Consider the following 18,961-nt stretch of genomic DNA (forward strand, 5'->3'; position numbering starts at 1 on the left):
TACACGAGTTAGACGAACGAGTGGAATGGCTGATGAACAGGCCATTGCCAGAAGGTGTGGTATTGGAGTTCAAGGACCGATTGGTGAGTGGTTGGAAGCATACGCGTCTAGATGTCCAGGCAGACGTGTACCCGTCAGACGGCAAGCAACCAGGAATCCATGGCGAAGTGTAAGCATTGGATGGGTCTAGCGGCCTAACAAGCGGGCAGGAAGGTGCTCCCGCATATAAATGTTTATCCCGCGTTCGGCGAATCGCTAGCTTATGCAGTTTAGGCTTTGCTGTTGGGCATTGGCGGCTAACAGAGCGCGCAAGGGACGGCGTTATATACCTAGGGAGGAGGGAGTATGCCCCTGCTGCGGCATTCATTGCCATATCGAAGATGAGACACATTTGGTGGACAGCCCGGTGTACGACAAAATCAGATATGGTATGGATTTTCCACGCTTCGAGCATATGAAGGACGCTATGAAGTGGGAACCTGAACGCCTGGCAAGCATGCTAGAACGTATATGGTCCCACCGCAACTCTATCGTTCCCTTTGGTCGGTCGTATCCTTTATCACTTGCTTTGTCTGAAGTGCGAGGTAGGATGGTGTTTATGGTGCTTAAGCCCTCGGCTCGTATTGGGCGGTTTGCAGGTACGGGGAACGCACCCCACGACCATGTAACACACACATATTGGTGAGGAGTGCAATAACATCCCTTCCATTTGCAAACTACGAATTCCCTGTCTTACCTTGCCATCGGCTTCACAGATAACCATGCTCCCGTTGGGCATCATTTTCCTGCTGTCAAACCACCTAGTTGCGTACATCAGGTGCTTGCACAACCTCCTTATCATCTCGGGGGGCAAACCTGGTTGCATCTGTATTTTCAGGTGTATCCCAGGCAAACCGGCTCCCCACATCATTCCGTATCACTAAGAAGCAACCGTCAGCCGCAACTGTCAACTGCCAGCAACTCCTCTTAAACTGATCGCATCGCGCTGACCACATCATCCACATTCGATAAGGGAAAAGCCGGCGGAGCAGCTTCTTCAGCCCTGCCGTGAAATGCGGCATCGGTGCTGTGCCATGTTGCGAGCGGCGTCACAATAATGGCTATTGGCCGTCCCAGCTTTTACGGACGTCTTCCGCATCCGTGCGGAACTTGTATGAGATTGGGGGGGGGCATTCTGTTGCTATGTTTTTCACGTGACCGGAGGCTTGGGGCTGTGCCTGCCCGGTATCGAAGGGACGGCCATCTCCTCTCCCGACACAATAGCAGCATTGCTGTGTGCGCGTGGGAAGCGAATGCGGGTACACACCACCATAAATGCATGCATAGCTTCGCGACGGAACTCTACGACATGCAATTTGCACATGCACGTTGGAAGTATGGCACAGCGCACCAATACCGCACCAAGGACGTCTCTCAAGGACAAATGCTGCAGCGACACCAAGGGTTTTATTCCTCCACACTAGCACGTCCAGGTTTCCAGTGCAGGCAGCCCAAAAGTGGCATGGCGCCCAACCCCCATCCAAAACAGCATCGCCTGCTCAGCCCCTGTTTCGCCCCAACCCCAAATGCTCACAGAAATCGTGCCCGTCAGTTTTGCCGGGCCACGCCGTGTGCTCTTACGTTTAGACATTATCGTTACGCCGGCACATTCATGATATCCAAGGCTCCCGCCCTGAACCTTTCGTTGCACGCATGAACACCGCCAAATGTCGTGCACGATGAGCACCTGCGTAACGAAATTCGCAGCACCATTTTGCAAAAACCGGGTCTCTAGATAAGGCCCTGTCGCTTGAGGTCGTCATATGTCTTCTTGCTGTACACATTGCCCTGCGCGTCCTCGAACTCCTCGTCCTCGGGCTTGAAATCACCCTTGGCCTTCTCCTGCGGCGCGGACGAGGAAGGAAAAAGATTGGCCTTGCATGCAGCGTCGCAAGTGCGCCCAACCGTCAATTACTTCATGCAAGGCGATGGGCCAACCGATAAAAGGTGCCTTCCCAATTGTGTGTCCCCGCTCACTTCTCCAGGCTTTAGACAGACCTCGGTGATGAATCCACACCATCTACTCTCCACGTTACTCCGCATTCGAGTAGCTCCCTCTCGTAAAAGCTGAGAATCTACTCGCCGGCTTCCCTGCCCCTCGCACCTGAATGCTCTTCCACAGCTGCAGTGCGTCTTCAATCTTGGTGACCTCGTAAAACATCTTGTTATTGGGGATGCCCAGGGCGCGCATGCCGTTGAGGTGGCGATACTCCTTGAAATGCTTTTCGTAAGCACGTCTGCGCTGAGTCAGGACAGGGGTTACTAATGGGGCAGCAGCATGCAGATGCAGAACTCAATTCGCGCGCCTGAACAACAAGCCCTGAGCGAGCAATGTACATTTAGTACGGTATAAGGTTCTCCTTGCTATACTGTTGCAGATCAGCCGCGACTAAATCAGCCGCGACTTAAGATGGGCGGCAACGCTGCACAAAACTGAACCGCGATCCATCTCAGCATACCAGTACTAAAACCCAATACCCGCAACCGTCCCCAAACACACTGTCATCGCACCTGCCCCAATAGCTGTAGTTGCCACAGATTTCGCATTTGAACTCCTGGTTGAGTCCGTGCAGCTTGTACAGCCAGTACGGGATCGGCTTGCCGTCCCATCCCAGCGGCAGTTTGAGCGGGTTGTAAACAAACTCATCCTCCTCGTCGTCCTCGGGGGCTGCCACCTCGGCCTCAGCCTCGGCAAGTTCAGCCTGAACGGAAGACGGTGCAAACAAGGTTGGAGGTCCACGAAGTGGTCTGTTGGAGAGGCTTCGAAAGAAAACACGGTAAAATGCCGCGGCGATAGTAGCGCCTGTGATGCCCAGGCAAAGACACCTCCTCGGCGCCTACACGGCGTAAACGTGCTCTCGAGCGCTCAACGGTAATTCCATCATTCTAAAATAGCAGATAGCGACCAACAACCCATAACTGCCGTCGGGCCCCTCCTCCCACGTGCGCATCCACCGGCACCCGTACCTGCATCTCCTCATACGTCTGCGCCTGCTTCTTCTCCACTTTGCCCTTGGTATCCGCAATCACGTTAACTAGTAGCTCCGCCATCTTGCGGATTTCCACCTCTAAAAGCGCCACCTGTCAGGGCCAGGCACAACAGCAGTCGATGTCAGGTGTGTCTCTATGAACCTTGCAATGTCAACAAATCCCCAAAACATCACGCAGCAGGCCCGGGGGGCCCCCCCACGACCTACATGTCGTGCATGTGCAGCTTTGCTGTTGGTCGCCACGTCGCTGTCCGAAGGCGGTACCACCCCTTTAGCGAAATGCTTGCGGTCCAGCTGCGACAGCGGTGTGTCCCGAGTGAGCCACAGCCGCGCCGCCCGCTCCTTGGTGGTGCCGCCGCACTTGAGGCCCAGTGAAGTCAGCGCCTCCTTAAGCCGGTCAGCGCCTGCATATGCACACACATTCCGTGTATGCGCGCACATGCGTAAGGATGAGTGAAACGTAGGTTTTGGCCTTCCCATCATCTACAGATATAAGTATGACATCGCACATCATCACGTGCGGAGACGCCATGGCACTGCTCTCTGTTCACCTCAACGAGTCCATTGGCTGAGACCCGCGTGACGGGGCGAGCTAAGCGAGCGACCACATCTCGCGGCGCACTCCGGGCCGCCGTGCACGGACAGGGGTTCTAAGGGTGCGCAACTGCACCATCCCTGGCTGGGCCCGGCAGCGGGATCTACTTCCAGCCCCGCATGCTGCTCTTCTGGCTGCCTGATACTCCTAGCATCCGAACGCATAGCCCTAGAGTAACTGTATTAGTACATCCAGCGTGCAGCAGCTCCTGCTGCGCCTGCTTCAGGATGTAAGCGCCTTAGCAACTCGAGCTAGCCTCGTGGTCCTCACTCCGTGGTTGAGTAGCCTCCTTCGAACCCCCACCCATGCCAATCAGGTACGAATTACCGCGTGTTGCGCCAGATACCCCATTCTCACAGAACATCCGAGCTTAAAATCTTTGTGCTTGGAGGCTGACGGTCCCAGGGGAGCACCTTATCCGTATCGGTGTAATCAAATGACTTATTAAACCCTCCCAGCCCCCACCCCTCACCTAGAATCTCCAGCTCTTCCGCGCTGCTGAACGCCTCCAGCTCTATCCCGCTGGTCGATGGTGCAACGTTGCCGACGCCGCGGTCCTCCCAGCCCGCAATCTGCCCCTGCTCCCAGCGGGCTGAGAAGTCCTTCTCCACCTGCCCATGTGCCACAACCGCGGAAATATGATGGCAGTAAGGTGAGGGCGTTGGACGTGAAGGTCAGGAACGCACGTGCATGACCCACCAAACAAGTCCAAAGCTCTTTGCGCACCAAGCTGGCTGCAAGCCGACACTCCAAGGGCACCGCGCAGGATAACACATACGACAAGCCGCAAAGACACTCACTGCAAACTAGACCACAAGGCGGCTATATCAAAAAGCCATCGTGGCGCCGTGGCAACCTGATCTAATGGTCCTGCTACCTAGTGTTGGGTTTGCCACCAGGAAATTTCAGGACGGATCCATCACACAAGAGGCTTTCATGTTCCCGATTCTCAGCGCCAGATATTATCTATGGGCCCCAAACCCACAGACGGCAGCACAGCGGGCGCCGCCCCCATCGACCCAAGTCCCCGCTCCTTTCCGGAGCGCAAGGCCCCACCGTGTTTAACATCCGCTGCAGCTGCGCCAAGGGCTGCGTCCTCTCATAGAAGCTACACAGGTAGCCGAGTAGAGCCGCCAGGTACTCGCTGCGTTAGAAAGTCAATAGAGTTTAATTCATGTCCATTTTACGCAAAAACAGCAGCACAGCAGCCATGCATGGGACCCCAGAGGAATATCGAGCACGCGCACACCTGGCGGCCTAAAGGTTACACCTGTGGCCCCGCGACGCCAGATGAAAGAGCGCAAGGTTCGCTCCCCGCGCGAGTTGGTATAGATTCCCCAACCCATGCGTCGACGCTAGGCCGGAGTGTTTCTCACGATGGCAAATCTGCCAGCAGGGCCTCCATGCTAACCAGCACCGCATCTATGCCGGTACCTAACCCCATCGTTGTCAACGGCAATTAATGGCACCATTGTTTGATTTGCAAAAAGATGATACAGCTTTTGGCCCACGATCATGGACTTCAAAACCGCTAGCTGGCTCAGATACAACCCCAGTAACACACCTGTACTGCTTTCCCATCTTCTGCTGCCGCGGCATAGCGCTGAAGTCCGAGAAGCTTGTTAGGTACTCATAATACTCTAGCGGCTTCTCCGTTGTTTGTCCGCCGCCCTCCTCAGCCAGCTCGTTGCCGTCCAAGCCCACCCGAGCCACTATGCCGTCCCCAGCGTCAGCTGTGGCAGCGGTCTTGCCCCCCTTACCCCCTTTGCTGCGCTGCTGTAGGCTCTGCAGGTTGAGGAACCGTAGGTAAAGGTCATGCATATCCAGGTATCGGCCTAAGCCCTCCTCGCCCGTGAAGTCCACGTGGGGCTCCTCCTTCAGCAGCAGTGTGTCGTCCTCTGCCTGGAAAAAATGGTTAAGGTGGAAGCCACGTCGCCAGTGCAGGTCACAGAGTGCCAGGACAACGAGCCCAATGGACTTCAGGCTCACCTCGGTAAGGTCGTTGGAGAGAAACTTTCTGTGATACTCCCGAATCTCCTTTAACCGGTCATAGAACTTGCTGAAAATCTTATCCTCACCCCCCAGAGCCTCGATTTCCTCCTTCCGGGCCTTGTCCTCGTCTTCGTATATTTTCAGCTACATAGGGAGGAACGGCGCACAGCTCAAAACCCTCCCCCAGGGTGCGTGCCAGCGGACAGCTCAAACCTACAAGACGACAGCTGCCTTGTAGCTATCGTATAACCTATCACGATAACCCTGCCGGCAGCTCACCAATTTGCGAGCAGCATCCTGGATCTGGTCGAGCCGTTTGCGAACGCGATGGGACTGCATTATCTTGTCTTTATGTGACTTCGTTTCTTGCTTTAGATCCTTCACAATAATCCGCTCAAACCGCTCCACATCCTCGTGTAAAGCTGCAAGGCCATTACCCAATAGCTGACAGACTGTTGAATAATAACTCTATGGCGCCGGCCTGTGTTACTTACAGCGAGTTTGCTCAAGCAGCGTCTCGGCCATGGCCCTCCGTCCTAAACACTAAAGGCGGCGAAAAATTCCCACCTCGGAGCCTAGGGACTTTGCCAGAAGCGAGACCGGATATGGATGTTTGTCAGGGTATAAGGGTTAGAAAGCAGAAGGCCGTCATGTTAACATAAAGGTGATATGCAAGCTTTTTGCATGGGGTTTTGGGATACGCAAGCGTCACAGCTCAGTAGTGAAACTAACAGAAGTGAGGAATGGACGAAATACGAAGTCAAAGCTGCAGCTTCCGAACTCAGGAGCTGCATTACGACAGGTACGAGAATGCAAAGGCTTCAGCCTAGGCAGCTCACGCGATCCCATAGTCCCTCCAACACATTACAAGGTATGATATAGTACTCTCTGCTCCATTCCGGTGTACTGGCTGTAAAGGTGACCTAGATTCTTATACCGCTTCTGAAGCGGTCACGAATGAGTGGCCCAAACGCGTATTAATCATAGTCAAATTTATTAAGTTGTTTTATCATCAAAGCTTCCCTCATGTAAATTTTAAGTGTTCTTAACTGGTAACATGAATCATGTTGCACAAAGCCCGGACCGCTGGAGTGTTGGTGCTAGTGCGCAAACATTTTCATCACGAGTTTAAAGTAATAGAAACATTGACACGATTACTTCCGGTAACATACCCCAAGGCCGTGTAGGGCCGATTTCGTTCACATGGTGTGGTCACCGCATCTATTTAATCAATATGTACCTTAGGACATCTCAGTATAGATCAGAGAAAGGCGTTTGACAAACAATGTGCAGTCTCTTGGCGATGTTGTAAGGGTAGGTCAGGATGATCATTCCTATGAGGCGCGACCCTAATATGAGGCGCGGCAAAATAAGAAGGCCTTCTTATTTTGTGAAATACAGGTGTGTCGGGAGGGTCGCGGTTTGACAGAATTAAACTCCCTCCGAACACCAACCTCATTCCCCTCATCGTTTCCTCTATCGTTCCAGTTTGCACTTCGACTCATCATCGACTGGCTATCGTAACACTATTACCACGACAGAGCGCTTGTTCCAGGCATTCCACGGTTACGCGCGCATTTTCTAGGTTTTCCTGATTCTAGGTTTTTTCTGACTTGGATTGACTGGGGCATCAGCCATTGTCACGATCGCGCCTATTTAAGAACCTCTCCACATGTGTGGTGGGACTGAAAGACCCCGATTGATGGGTGGTGAGCCGTCTTATCGACCGCTCACCGACGGAAGTACGGCAAAACGCATCAGATTAAGCGAAGGCCTCATGGCGAATACCGAATTACAGGACGAACGATAATGGATATGCGAAAGAGAGTAATGTGACCCATGTAATGTGACCCATGCTCGTTACAGCCACTCGAGAGCATGTTCAAGCGCGATGGTCGTGCTGGGTTTGTGGGGGCGATAGTCCAGCCAGTTTCATGCACTCTTTCCTTTACCCGACGTACAATCCCATGTGTCTATTTATGTCCCAGGTGGGTGCCCTGGTTTGGGATAATGGTTCTACCGCCAAATGTACAGCGCATTGTTACAGCGTTGGCATACCTCCCTAGAGTATGGCCTCCACTATCCCCGCAAGAAATTTGCTGTCGTGTCCAGCCCGGCGACCCAATGAGGTTCACAGCTCGCCTGGAGTAAAGCTCCGCGGTAATCAGGGGAGATAAACAAAGTCCGACCCATTTCCCACAACTTAATATCCCAACCACTAATTTCCTTCTCTGTACAACCCTAATGCACCTCCTGGTTCCACGGGATAGGCATTCCGGTTAGCGACCAATCCACGCACTGCCCCAGTGTGCTCCCAGTTGCTGGTTGCAGTTGCAAGGTCGGCGTATGGGAAGAGCGGGGATGCATTCGGCCCCTGGCCTTTCACCTGGGCATGACAACGGTCGTTATACATGACACACAAATACAGTGCAGCAGCAGCACCCCTGGCATCTATGGGCGCGAACATGTTGTCATCAGCGAAGCTTCACGTATCCTTGCCATTATCCTCACACTGAACTGAGTGCCCAAACGTTGCAGGAATGCCAGGCTGGGGAACGAGCTTGTGACCCTCATGCAGCTGCTCCCAGTTGCTGCTGAAGCCACCGCTGCTACCGGCACTGTTGGCCGTCCCACCGCCGTAATAGCTGGCTGCTGAAAAGGCCTCTATATATGCTGGCAGATCTCCTTGGCACGTATTTATCGACAATATGTGAGCCGTATTATGTACAGGTACAACCACCACGCAACTGCTCCTCCGTGTTGGACCGCTAGCCGGAGTGGGAGGGTTAACTCATCTGCCCAAACACTGGCAACATTGCAACCACACATCCACACAACCCACCGTCAAACGACAGGGAACCGCACCGGTCACCAAGTCCGTATCTCGGCCAGCTGGCACTGTGGCCCAAGCTAATCTGCACCTTTGACCTGCGTGCGGCATCGCTTAAGGGCCCACAAATGGCTCCTAATCCAAGACAGCGTCATTCAACGAGCACTACATGACAGGCCCCTTCTAACACACTGCCCCAGATCGCCTATACTCAAATGCCTGGGAGGTGCTTTACGGCATCGCAAATAACAATATGCTTCTTCAGCTCTGGCATGGACTTCATAGGCTTGGCACAGCCATGACACCGCAGCTCGCGGCCCTCCAGCTGAGCCTGCTCCTCTGGATCTATAAGCTTGAGTCGGTCATGGGATTTGAGCTCGCGCTCGACAACATCCAAGGGCAGGAAGAACGCAGTGGTAAAACTGTTCCAGTGCTTCTTGTTCTTCAGTGCCGCTGAGTCAAAGTCCTGTAATCAAACCAAGGAGGAAAGACATAGTGATGCCACCGAAGTGGAAAACCCTAAGATCGGGTGAACGTTCCCAGCAATGGCAGTAGTAAGGCCTTCGTCTAGTAGCCAGTACAACGCACCTGTGACACGACGTGAAGATGCACTTGGCACATCGACGGCACCGCATGAAAGCCCAGCTTGAAGGCCACGACCGCTGGGTCCTGCGGCGCAAATCACAGACTTGACTTTCGTTGCAAGCTGCAACCCCTCAATTCCAGGTAAACTCACCTTGCCGCGCACCTCTTGCACCCAATTGATTGCCACTCGCTGCATGTGTGCCAGCAGCGGAAGATGTTCCTTGCGCAGATCCGCGATTGTTCTCAGCACAGGGTCGCGTGCGATGACGAGCGCATGATGCTTTGCTTTTGGGAAAGGGTCTCGGATCATAACCACCTAGACAGCGTGCCCAGCCACGGTGGAAGTCGGAACAAAGCCAAAGGGATTCTGTGGCGCAAGGGCGCGCAGCAAAGGAAACGGCAGTTCTGCAGGTTGATTATGTACCTCACCTTGTCATCTTGATGCAGCACATCCTGCTGCGCTTCCTCAGGATGAAGCGCTATGATGCGTAGCGCTTGCGCCCAAGGCGCGTTCACCTTGAACCTTGAGTCGAGCTCCACTCCTGTTCTCCAACAAGGAATCAACAATCAAGTAGTCGTACATTGGATAGAGCGGATTCCACAGTTTTAAACCTACCGGTGTCAGCGCCGCTTGAATGCTTGGCGCGCTTTGAGGCCCCGCCACCGCCATCACCGCCCGAGCCCCCATTGCAATCAGCCGCCTGGCGCGACACCGATGCCATAAGGACGGTAAAGGCATTCCGCCCAGCCTGGTTACCGCAGCCCTTGCCTGAGTCCCTACCACGCCCCTGGCTCGAGCTGCCGCCTGCATCTGTCATATTCGACTTACTAGTCCTCGGGGGACTCCCACTTGCTGCTGCTATCAAATCCCCGCTGCCGCCGCCAAGCCTATTGCCCCTGCCCACCCCTTCCGCGGAGGCCTCCACCCGCTTTGTGCGCTTTGCGCTGCGCTCGTCAGCCGGGGGCTCAGTTCGCTGCTGCTGACTGCTCACTCTGATGCTCGTAGGAGGCGTGGCCTTTTTTACTCCAGCACCTGCTGCGGCATTGCCCGCTTTCTGATCTTCGCCACCCTGGCCTGCCCGCCCTGGTATCGCGACGTGCAAGGCTGTTGCACCGCCAGCTACAGCGGCGTTGCTTGCACCTGGGGGGTTGCGGCCGCTGCCGTTGCGTGCAGAAATTCCAGATGTGCCAGGCTTCCCTTGAGTCGCGCCAGTCACGGCACCTGCCCCACTACCGGACGCTTGTCTTCCAGCTGCACCTGCTACGCCTGCGGACTTGAAGAACGATGTGATACCTGCAGCCACCGGCTTGCGCTTCGCCACATGTTCACGCCATACTGCCAGAGTCACTGCGGCTGCGGCCGCGGCGGGGGTTGCTGCCGGTGGACCCTGCGGGGCCGTAGCTGACCCCTGCGCCACTGGCTCGGCCGCTGCTGTAGCAGGCGCTGTTGCGCCGCTGCCGCTGCTGCCGACAGCGTCCGCTGCTGCCGCCGTACTGCCCACAGCCAATTTTAGTCCGGTGGACTGTGCGCCGGAGCCGTCGCTGCCGTACAGCGCCCATGCTCGTACAGCTGCGGCCGCGTCAGCGTCGTTGTGGCAATCCATGACTGAGGCAAAGCCCTCGGACAGCGCCGGCGGCCAGTTACTGTTCTTTTTCATCTGACCGGCCATCATAAACACGACCTTCTTAGAGCCATCACCCTGCAGCACGAACAGTCGCAGCCGGGATGCAGACACTTTAATCTTTAATCTTCAGAGATTTTGGTCGTACGTGAACCAGGTTGCGGTAACCAAAGCTGCACGGCATCATATGAGGGACAGCACGTCTCAGAACGCTGAGAGATGAAGGAGGATTCGTTCAAAGGCCAATACCTTGATGATAACTAAACCTGCGGTGACCTGCTCTCCGCCACTTTTTCCCACCGAAGCGGCACGCCAAATTTGCACACCACGCGCCGCTCCGCTTGCCCAGGCACCGCATCTTCCGTCGCAACGCAATGGGCCCCATGAGCCGACGTCGTACCGGCGGAAACAAGGGCTGAAGTCGAAAGCCCGAACACCACCTACCTGCAACCCTCCCGGGTGGCCCGTCCGATCAGAAACACGCTTGGCGCACAGCCCTTCTGGTAGCTGTAGCGCCACGCAGTGCACCGCCAGGCCGCACTCTGCCGCCACAGCGCGCATGGAGGCCCGCTGCGCCCCATCCTGGTGACACCTGGTGGGCATTGGTGAGACGGAAGAAAGCCGGGAAGAGCTGTGTCCGGGCAGGGTAGAGCAAGTCCGACCAGAAAAATGGGAGCAAGAGCTTGCGATTCGGCGATTCGGTGATTCGGCAGTTCGGCGAGCCAGCAGGTTCCGGAGCAGGCAACAGGGCAACGCGATTGCGTGGAGTAAAGGCACTTAAAGCAATACCAAGCGCCTTGCGCAGGGGACGAGAGTTCGTTGCGCACGGGCAGCTATTGGATTGTCATTTCGAACCCACGCAGCCATGCTCCAGTGCACCGGCGCACGCGGCATGAAGTGATGTGCTCGCTGCGCTACACCGCATGGAGCTACTGAGCCCAGAGATCGCGATACATCGAACCCGCTGAAGCGCAGCCTGGAAGCATACACGTGCTCACCGGCGAGGCAATCGGTTGCCGTCGCTCTAATGATGGTAAAATCTCCTCATCCCAAACACCAATCAGGTTGCCAAACCTTGACTCTCTGCTGCTCTGAATGGCGCCGCTGCGCTCCACTTCGGAGCCCCACATCTTCCGTGCCGTGGTGGATCCACCGGCAGCTTATCCAGTTAACGACCCACGGGTCGACCCACCTGTCCACCACGCAGCAAGCTCCCTCACCCAGTGCAGTACGCACCGCCGCGATGCACTGCTCCCGAGTGCCCGGTTTGCCGTCGCGGATTGCGTCCTGGAGGCAGGGGATGTATGGGGTACAAGAATTGACGCACAAAGGCCCTTGGGGCGATGCCCTTGGGGCCTCCGTGCCTGCACCTTTTGGCGGGCCCCAATCCCCCTACGCAGATGACTTAACACAGCCAGATATCTATCACAAGCAAGAGTATAATTGAAGCGCGCAATAATTTTACAGGGTGCACAAGGCTTAGGCCGCCACTTGACAGACACGGCCGCTACCAACCCGCAGACCTCCGCATGTCCGTGCACATCGTACTGCATGTCGGTGTGCACGCCGCCGTGCCGTTTAAGCAGCTCAGTCCTCAAGCCCCTGACGAAGTCAGCAGCCAGGCTACAGGGCTACAGGGTGTATGAGTGTTGCCGTACCTGGTTCACGTGGACCCACGCCACCGGGGACGCCGCCAGCAGCTCCCGGCTGAAGGTGCTCTTGCCTGCGGGTTATGCGGAAACAGCAACTACCGTACATTCACAGGTGGCCAGGTCGCGAACGGCTGGACCGACATTAGCAGATACACATATCAGAGGGATTGCCAAGCCATGAACGGCTTTTACCCGCCACTCGTGAGCATACGTAAATCCATACAGTGATGTGAAATGAACTGCCTTCGCTAGATTACTTAAGGTGCTTTGCTAGACTGCATGCGTGGGATTGCATCGACATCCGCGCTGCGGGGCAGCCTTCGGGTACCACAACCTATTGCCGCTCCCAGCCAAACGGCCGCTGCGGCGGGCCCTGCAGTCTCACCGCACCCGTCTCTCTTTGCCTTGCCTTGCCGAATTGGTTCAACTTGCCGTATATATCCTTAATAAGGGTTAGCCTAATCGAACGTATTCTTTACACACCCAGAGACAGCAAATCGTGCAACTTGCCTGATCCCGGCAAGCCCGCTAAAAGCAGCAACACAGGGGGGGCTGTTTGCGACGGCGGCCTGCCGTTGCCAATGCCTCGCATCACAGCCCTCCCCAGCTTGCCGCCAGCCTTCCTCCCCGCGTTCTCTTCAGCGGCCTTCCGGCCAGCGGTGCCGTCCGGTGCGGGAGATGCGGGAGACGGAAAGGCGCCTTCCTGTGAGGCAAGCCCGTCACCTTTGTCGTCGCCATCTGAGGTGTGGGCTTTTGACGGCGAGGAGGTCGCGTCCTGGCCAGCGACGTGGCCGCTGAGGCTCGTCGCAGCGGCATCCGCCGGGTTTTCGCCCTGTCCCCGCGCTGCAGCACTCGCCGGCCCCGGGGCTACGGGAGAGGTCTCCGGCTGGGCCTCCCCGGCGAGGACAGGGCGCGCCGCTTCTGCCATGCCTGCTGCTGGCCCGGCAACTGCGGTGCTGGCTGCAGCCCCGGCTAGGGGCTGTGCCGGTTCCATGTGGACTGCAATAGCTAAGTCCGGGCGAGTGATGATGAGGCTGAACGCGGCGCCGTCCTGAAGAACTGCCGACTGGCCTGTAATGCGCGTTTTTAAGCAATACCAGATGCGAAACATTTGTTTGGCCAGCACTGTGACGTGAAGCAGAGTGCTCATGGGAGCTCCAGTGTTCGAGACATACCTATGTGCAAGTCGCAGGCCTGTTTCCCTGGTATGACTAACAAAGTAGGGTTTTGAGATCCTTTGCTGGTGAGTTTCAAAGCTGTCTGACCGTCGTCGCAAATGACGCTTTCAACGGTACAGTGAACCCTGCACGCACGGGCTTTAATATGATACCAGGAACTTATATGCGCATATGCAAGCACATTTCTACCTAGATACTGTAACGGCTTCGGGGTAGCGAGCAACATCAGCGCGGCCAAGGGACTTCACAATACCGTGCGGGACAGAAACTACTTTACCAGACGGGAAACGTAACGTCGCCATACCTATTAGGTATGGACGGACGTTGTAATCTTGTCCAAGGCTGCCAAAACGTGTAACGCCTTTTCATTAACCGCCACCGATGTACGAAATCCTTAGTAATGGCTAGATCATTCGACTTGTGCGTTGTGGTTATCGACATCTGGAGCTTGAACGTTTGAGAGCTTAATTACGCTGAGAACGTACATATGCGCTTTGCGCTCTATGCCGAACCCTTCACTTCTTGTAACCATTTTGGGCTGCGAACCTTCATGCCGGACGACCTAGCGGCTTGCACAAACGCAGCCTGAAAAAAATGATCGTCTGACTAGGGAGACCGCTGGGTGCCAGTCGGCCGCAGCAAAAAGCCTTGTCTTCTCTAATTTGTCATCGGGGCTTCGCTCTCTGCCTCTTTCCCTAGCCCAATCCTTGGCCCAAAGCCTAAAACAACATATAAGCAATGTCATCCATATCGCCTAAATCGGCAGCTGACCCGACCGCGCCGCTGAATGGCCCGTGTACCCCAAACGCTTCAGCCTTCAGCAGCAACTCATTAACAGATCGTACAGCTTCGCTCAACAACCAAGCAGCTGCAGCTCAGCCAGGGGATCATGTAACTCATGCATTCAGGAGCATGCAAATGTGACTCAACGATTTGCAGCATGCGCGTTCATTGAGGCTTAACTGCCTGCCAGCCGCACTCTGGGGCTCGGGCACACAACACGTTGTATTGACGCAAAACCCTAATCCCTAATCCTACATGCATGCGAGTAAAGGCGGGGGGAGAATACGTCTCCCCTTCATGTCACATGCCTGATGCAAGCTATCATCGTGGCGCGCCTCGCCACACTCACATATACGGGTGGCAGCCACCACTTCAAAGACTACCAACACCTGCACGTCCCGCGATCTCCACGCCATGCAATCCCCAAGATGTGTACAAGGGATTGCGCAAATTAAGGCATGCACGCGCGAAAAGCACGACAGCCGATTGGACAGTTCGGCAATCCACACGCTTCGGCCGGGCAGGACACACGGCCACCACGAGATTTTTGCAGGTGAACGCACAAGGGAACGGCCCGTGCCCGGGGCCGCCCTTTTCCTGGCCCCTCCACCCCACGTCCGCATGCCATGTCCACATCCAGGCTAATGAACTCATCCTCCTTTCACGCAGCGGACGGGTGCTGGCGCTGCTGCCACGTTGCTAGCTGGAATACAGAACTGCAGCCGGCACCTCGGGAACCCAGCCAACCTCGCGTTCCATGGTCTCCGTTAATCGTTGCTTCTGAAAGTATACCCCTGCTCTGCACTCTACCGCCGGACCCCAAAGCAATACTACCAAGGCCAGGAAACGAAACGACACGTCATCCAGCGGCGAAGCAGAGTGCAGAGTAGCTAAACCAGTGGACGTACGGTACCCACAATAGAACGGGCCGTGACTGTAAGGGCACCCCAAAGCAAGTGCGGACACGCGCAATATGCGCTGTGCTGCTCACGGTCCGTAGCATTTGGCATCCCTGTCCCAACTTTCGGCGCCCGATATTCTTGCCAAACCCCACACTTGCTCAACTAACGCAAAACCTCATAAACCATATAATTTCTTAACTACATCACACACACCCTAGATGAAGCACTAGACGACATGAAAAGAAATGATGACTTGGTGCAAAGAAAAATGCTTTCGTAGTGCTATATTGTACATTTCATGACAAAATTGTGCATTAGCCAAAGGCACTACCGGCAAGAGCCTCACACCCGGAGGCAAAAATGTAACGCTGCGCAGCCGTGCAATTGCTATGTCCCTGGGGGCCAACAGCAGCCCTTCTCAAGCCAGCGCTGACGTGTGCTCTACTGCCGCTCCGTAATCGTATCGTCGTCCTGGAAGCGCACCCTCCTGCCGCTACCGTTAGCCCCTTTACAGGACTCCACCCCATTATCCCACACCGCCGCCTCGCCCCCAGGTGTCTGCCCCGCCTGCCGCTGCAATGCAGCCAAACCCCCGACAGCGCTGCCGCTGCCAATGATGCCGGCGACATTCCCAAGGTCCACCGATGGAAGCTGTGATGAGGAGAGCGGCTTGCCTTTGCCACCAGGCCCCGCGCTCCCAACACCCAGCGACACTGCCACCATTACGCCTTCCGTGGAGGTACGCGGCGGGAAGGAGCCGGCGGCCCCGGGATCGACGGTGCCGAACGCGGCGGGTGGTTGGATCGGGGGGAACGTGAAGCTCCCGGACGACTCCCTCGGTAAACACGTGGGCGTGTCGGGGTCCGACAGCAGCATTCGCTGATCGCCGTATAAGCTGTATGCACTGCTGTATGGGTCGCTCAGCAGGTTCCCTCCCACGCCGGTGGCCGCAGCGTTGGCAGCGGTAGAATGCTCGCGGTGCGTCCTTACCAGCGCTGAAATTACGCAGAGGGCGAGTACGACAAGGCAGACGATGCCGACAATTTTGACGGCTTGCGGGACGTTGCCACTGCCGTTGGACGCAACCGCTGATAGGGCCCAAATGAGCGTGAAGCCATACGCTGCGTCACGGTGGCGCACTACACGCCACACGCCGCCTGGCACGACAGAGCACCAGAAGAGAGGGGAGGGAGGGAAGCACGTGAATGAAAAGCGGGACGAGGAGGGATATAGGATTACGGCGAGAAACAAACAAGAGGATAAGGCAGACACAGGGGGCGTGAGTGAGTAATACGTTATGCCGTTTGTATCAGCCCATAATCAGTACCGAGCGGAAAAACCTCTTAGGCGCATCCAAAGCCCTCTCCCAGCCCCCGACGCTCTCCTAAGCGGGCGGCCATACTATCTCGCTTCCACTCAACACATCCGCATCACCAACCCTGCATGTCCGCTAAGGGCACTTCCGTTTCCCACACTACACCGGCGGACGACGCCGCTACACCCCCCAGGCCTCCGACCCCGCTTGACAACTCCGTCCATCACCTGCCGTGACCGCCACCGTTAGCACCGCGGCCGGCGCCACAAGCCGCGATTGACTGACGCCGTACGAAACCGGCACAATGAGAATCCCTAGTGCGGCCGCCACCGACAGCCAAGCCGCGTTGACTGCAGTGGGCAGCTTGTAGAAGGCGTAGGCCAGCGGCGGCATAGCGGGATAACCTCGTGCGCGCAACTCGTGTGTGGTGCCGTTCAGGCGGTACAAAGTGAACTGGAAGGCGGCCAGAGCTGCCAGTAGGGCAATGGCAGCCAGCCACATTCCCGGCACGTTCTCACGCACAAAGGCAAACTGCCAAAGGTCCTGCATGAGCCAGCCGACCTGCCAGCCGTAACCTGCAGCAGGCGAGCATGTTTGAGGCGAGAACGCTAGATGATAGGCCGGCGTGTCGCGGAGGGTGCGGCACGTGGAAGGGCGGGGAGCTCGGTTCGCGGGTTGCTGGGTTCCGGGACCCGCGAGGTGCCTAGTGCGATGTAGCTACGCAATGCAGCGACCTCCCACATTATCGTTAAGGAAATGGCCTCTAATACGCTGCCTGGCTTGGTGGCCTGGTGGTTCGCAGCGCCAGTCTGCCCCAGCAGCTCTAACCCATAACAGGGATTGCATCCGGCAGAGTACGATTAAGGTGGTTGACATCGATATTCCACACGATCTTGGGTTCGCCTATTCCTTTATAGTAAACAAATCTATGGGATGCGCCTGGGGCTTGAGTGGGGCATAAAACTTTCCAGGCTAGGCTACTGTCCTCGGCCATGCTCATGCCACTGTACGGGAACATGGAGGCCCCTTGCAGGATATGCCGGTTGAGTTCGTGAGTACTAGAAAATGATAAAGCTCACCGATTTTGTCGACTACACTAGCCTTCCAACCACCCTCTCGGTACCCGCTGTTCATGAGCTGGTAGATCACCCCTAGCCCCTCCAAGGCAAAGATGAGACCCCAAATGGCGAATGCCCATCTAAAAGGGAGGACAACAGGGAGTAGCGGGAACGACAAAGGGAAGTGAGGGCAAGTGCGCAGGTATTTCATTCAATCGATGGAGAGCGTTAAAGATTGACGCGCCAGGTTAAGCAAGGTGTTCCGATGCCCTGAAGTGCTTATTACGAGACTGAAGCATAGTACCCTGCAACCGTTGAATTGGCCTGGCAGGCCCGGCAATGCAGCTCCCGGGCTCAAGCCATTGCGGAAGGAGCACAACACAAGCCTTCCGGCACATCCATTCTGATTCATCATAAATCTTCCCCTTTAGTTCATCCGCAAAGATCACATACCCTGCTGGTGTCAAAGGAGTAGGAAACTTCGCCGATACTTCAGCGTTCGTGCCACCTAGAGCTCCTGCGGAGCTCAGCACGTTCACTAATATCAGGAACAGATAGCCAAAAAGATTCGTAAGTCGTAAAAACAGCGATGGACTCCCGCGCAGTCCCCTCATGTGTCTCAGGTGTATAGCTCAGGCGGAAGTCAAGTTGGCAAGTACAACTGGAAACATAAACTAATCTGAAAATTGTGTTTTAAGATGAAAAGCAGAAATTAATAAAAGCAGGGTCACTACGAGGCCATTCTTCTTGTCCATTTTGGCAGCTATTAGTTTGCACATGTACGTCAGAAGGTAAAAAGACGCAGCAGGGCGCCGAACGCCACCAACGTAGGACATTGCACGTCGTATATGATTCTCCTCGTCCGCGTGTTTGGTCTTACTAAACTCCTGGGATGGTTTTAGCGCTTGCTTGCTGGCTAGCTCTTCACGCATGCGCGCTCCCTTCCGCAGTGCTTTTCCTATTTGTTCCTCCCCTATCTTATGCTTATTATTAGAGGTTAGTAATTGTCCTATGGCCATACCAACGCACCCCCACACACACGTTATACGGAACAAACCGCGGTCTGCTGTACCCGCTAACACGGCACGCATAAAAGCGTTCCCATGGCGAGAAGAAGGATAAAACTACAGGTCCACTCGCAGCCATTACAAGCCAATTTCCCCATCAACCATGTCGGCACACCTCCCTCCGGTTGACCCTCGCGTGTAAGTCCGTTGGATACCCGCGTGCCGTCACCTTGCCTCTGGCCTTCGCTGGCCTATACAATGTTTGGGTGCAAGCATCACTGCCGGTCCGGTCAGATCCCCCCTACTGTCACGTCGCTCATCCGGTAAATTGCAGCCTAGATGAACGCATTAAGTATGGGGTCGCGGTTTTGGTCCTTCGCCGGCTTCAGCCTGCTCATCCTGCTGACCTAATA

General features: G+C 55.7%; 2 protein-coding genes across 2 annotated transcripts; both read right to left on the reverse strand.

The window, feature by feature from the left end:
* Window positions 1-1,770: 1,770 nt before the first annotated feature.
* spl3 (splicing factor 3a, subunit 3) lies at window positions 1,771-6,353 on the reverse strand (the record flags this gene model as incomplete). Its single annotated transcript, XM_002947400.1, has 12 exons — window positions 6,111-6,353; window positions 5,896-6,038; window positions 5,614-5,760; window positions 5,385-5,526; window positions 5,189-5,264; window positions 4,681-4,768; window positions 4,097-4,235; window positions 3,237-3,433; window positions 3,007-3,120; window positions 2,551-2,741; window positions 2,144-2,276; window positions 1,771-1,878 (listed from the first exon to the last, which is right to left on the reverse strand). The coding sequence occupies exons 1-12, from the start codon at window positions 6,139-6,141 to the stop codon at window positions 1,771-1,773; spliced, it is 1,509 nt and encodes a 502-aa protein (XP_002947446.1). The 5' UTR covers window positions 6,142-6,353.
* Window positions 6,354-8,657: 2,304 nt separating this feature from the next.
* On the reverse strand, window positions 8,658-13,798 carry VOLCADRAFT_120448 (uncharacterized protein; the record flags this gene model as incomplete). The annotated part of the gene is made up of 11 exons (XM_002947401.1): window positions 13,673-13,798; window positions 13,481-13,608; window positions 12,811-13,376; window positions 12,312-12,371; window positions 11,846-11,940; window positions 11,098-11,245; window positions 9,648-10,731; window positions 9,461-9,573; window positions 9,183-9,347; window positions 9,035-9,115; window positions 8,658-8,912 (listed from the first exon to the last, which is right to left on the reverse strand). The coding sequence occupies exons 1-11, from the start codon at window positions 13,783-13,785 to the stop codon at window positions 8,658-8,660; spliced, it is 2,808 nt and encodes a 935-aa protein (XP_002947447.1). The 5' UTR covers window positions 13,786-13,798.
* Window positions 13,799-18,961: the final 5,163 nt, after the last annotated feature.

The sequence above is a fragment of the Volvox carteri genome, assembly GCF_000143455.1.
Source record: "Volvox carteri f. nagariensis unplaced genomic scaffold VOLCAscaffold_6, whole genome shotgun sequence".
Lineage (NCBI taxonomy): Eukaryota > Viridiplantae > Chlorophyta > Chlorophyceae > Chlamydomonadales > Volvocaceae > Volvox > Volvox carteri.